This window comes from Etheostoma spectabile, chromosome 2, assembly GCF_008692095.1.
Source record: "Etheostoma spectabile isolate EspeVRDwgs_2016 chromosome 2, UIUC_Espe_1.0, whole genome shotgun sequence".
In the NCBI taxonomy this organism is placed as follows: domain Eukaryota; kingdom Metazoa; phylum Chordata; class Actinopteri; order Perciformes; family Percidae; genus Etheostoma; species Etheostoma spectabile.
Window position 1 is genome coordinate 21,001,263 of NC_045734.1, and position 2,500 is coordinate 21,003,762.

At 41.9% G+C, this 2,500-nt stretch overlaps 1 protein-coding gene across 2 annotated transcripts in view; it reads left to right on the plus strand.

The window, feature by feature from the left end:
- The window catches only part of xpnpep1 (X-prolyl aminopeptidase (aminopeptidase P) 1, soluble), a 13,997-nt gene that overhangs the window by 7,644 nt on the left and 3,853 nt on the right, over nucleotides 1–2,500 (plus strand). For both annotated transcript variants that reach the window (XM_032529544.1, XM_032529537.1), the window contains exons 6-9: nucleotides 38–181; nucleotides 414–509; nucleotides 1,492–1,573; nucleotides 2,011–2,221. In XM_032529544.1, coding sequence (XP_032385435.1) covers nucleotides 38–181; nucleotides 414–509; nucleotides 1,492–1,573; nucleotides 2,011–2,221 — 533 coding nt within the window. The remainder of the gene's footprint in view (nucleotides 1–37; nucleotides 182–413; nucleotides 510–1,491; nucleotides 1,574–2,010; nucleotides 2,222–2,500) is intronic.

Genomic DNA, 2,500 nt, shown 5'->3' on the forward strand with positions numbered 1-2,500 from the left:
TTTTTTTTATCTAAACACTTTTATTGTTATATTTCAGATCAGTGGAAGAACATGTCCAAAGCGCTGACCAGTGCAGGCCACTCTCTGGTGGCCGTGCAGGACAACCTGATCGATGTGGTCTGGATGGACCGCCCAGAAAGACCCAGCACACAGCTCCGCACCTTGGGCTTAGAGTACACCGGTCAGTGCAAAACACCATTCAACCATTTAACAACATTTCAGTTACGGGAGCTACAGTAACTAGGGTTTTGTGTCACAGATAGAGACATTTAAATCTCCAACCACCCCTTCTTATCTTTGGTTTCCAAGCAAGACAAAGTAAAGGTTTCAGCCCACTGTAACTAGATATACATGTTTTTGAAAGAAAGGAATTCAGTGGCACCATGTTGATAAGCATTGCTGTCTTCCTATAGGCATATCCTGGCAAGACAAGATCATAGCGCTGCGAACCAAGATGACTGAGAGGAAAGTCACCTGGTTTGTTGCCACGGCGTTGGACGAGATTGCATGTATGGGTCATTTTTTTTGTTTTACCTCTGCCAAGTAGGTACTGTACTTGAACACAGAAATGTAAAAAACACCTTTTGGTGGCCACATAAAAGAATAGAATCAGGGTGACAGACAGCAAAGGCATCCCTCTGAAGATGCAGTAGATATTTAAGTACTTTTACTAAGAATATCTTATTTGACTCAATGTCAAACACTATGTTTGTCTGACCGTTTTGTTGTTGTAACCATACAATAAATCTCAACCCTGTGTTTGTTGAAAAACTCTTAAAATAACATCATAACGTGCGGTTTCATAAGCCCTGGGCTATGGGTGGACATATCCTGCAAGGTGAAGCACGTTAGGGCAAGTGGAAATATAATCCCAGGGGCCAAACAATATAGCCCAAAGGAACAAAGAATGAAAGGCCTTTGGAGATCCCTTTTATTGACGCCACATTAGGTTTTAGCAGTTTTGAGTTACTGGTGTGTAAAACAAGCAGCAGCTCTACCCAACATCCCTACTGTTACATAAGTTTGATACATGACCACGATCCAAGGACCCAGGGATGCACCTTTGTCCCTCTAGATGCCTGACTGAGCACCTTGTTTATCGTGCCTAATGAGCTCTTGTTTCTGATTGTTTGGTCTGAGAGTTTGTGTTAATTACAGTAAATGCTGAATTTGATTGTCATCAGGTGGCATTTAGACAAGAGGGTTTCAGTGGGCGTTCAATTGAAGGGGATTTGCTCAGGCATCCACAAAGGATGAGAGGCAGTCCAATAATAACTTTGACACCCAATAAATTGTAATGTGGTTTCAGTTGAGACACATAGTGTAGTGTTTGAAATGGATGTTAAGTTAACTATACTGTTTTGAGTGTGAGCATGGAATAGGAAAGATAGCTACTGACATTGTCGCTGTCTTTAAGAGATGAAGCAATTTATTTCTTAAATTTTACTTAATGTTATGTAAATGTCATTTTCTGTTTTTTCCTTTTCCCAGGGCTTTTTAACCTCCGTGGTGCAGACATCGAGTACAACCCAGTTTTCTTTGCATATGCCATTGTGGGGATGAACACGATAAGGTAATGGGATGTAACTATGCACCAACATAGTGGCCCCAACGATGTTCTGTTATCTAACTTAATGCTACTGACTGATATGAAGGACCAAATGGTGGTGATGAATTATAGGTCAGCATTTCTTTATCTCAGCCCGGTTGGTTTGTAAGGATGGCACCCTATATCTATCACCTTATAGGCCTGGAATAGGTGATGTAGCCCGTCACCGCAAATTGCTTGTCCTTTCCTCACCACCCTGGATTCACAGATTGTGGTCAGAGAATTTAATTGATGTCCAGCAATCTTGCTGGCCATGTTAACTATCCTGTGTAATATATTGATGTTGGGTAGAGGCTGAGCCTAAATGGGGCCAAAGTTACTCTCAACTCTAAAGTTACTCTAAAATCACAATCTTTTCACCTGAATTCACATTCTCACTGAACTCAACTTCCCCTCTGTAGACTTTTTGTGGACTTAAAGCGTCTTTCTGATCCTGCATTGAGAGACCACCTGCAGCTGGACTCCCCCAGCAAGCCCGAGCTGAGCATCCATACGTACCCGTACGAGTCAGTCTACACTGAGCTCCAGGCCATCTGCGCGGCACACAGCCCCAAGGACAAAGTGTGGATCTGTGACAAGGCCAGTTGTGCTCTCACACAAGTCATCCCCAAGGTGAGACAGCACCATAACACATAGCTAAATTCTAATTTGGTTTGTGTTTTCCTGGTTCCTAAATGGAATCCTGCTCTCAAGTACCTCTCTATGTCCTCATACATATTAAATTACACATTTTGAGTATGTTTTCGTAGTTGGTTTGAATACATTCTCACTATCAGCCTGCATCTCAGTTTTGCTAGTGGGAGGACAGAAAAATGTAAATTGCAGTGTCAGGGTTATTAATGGCTATAATCTTAAAATACTACAAATTCCTTTGTTTTAACAATGTGCTTC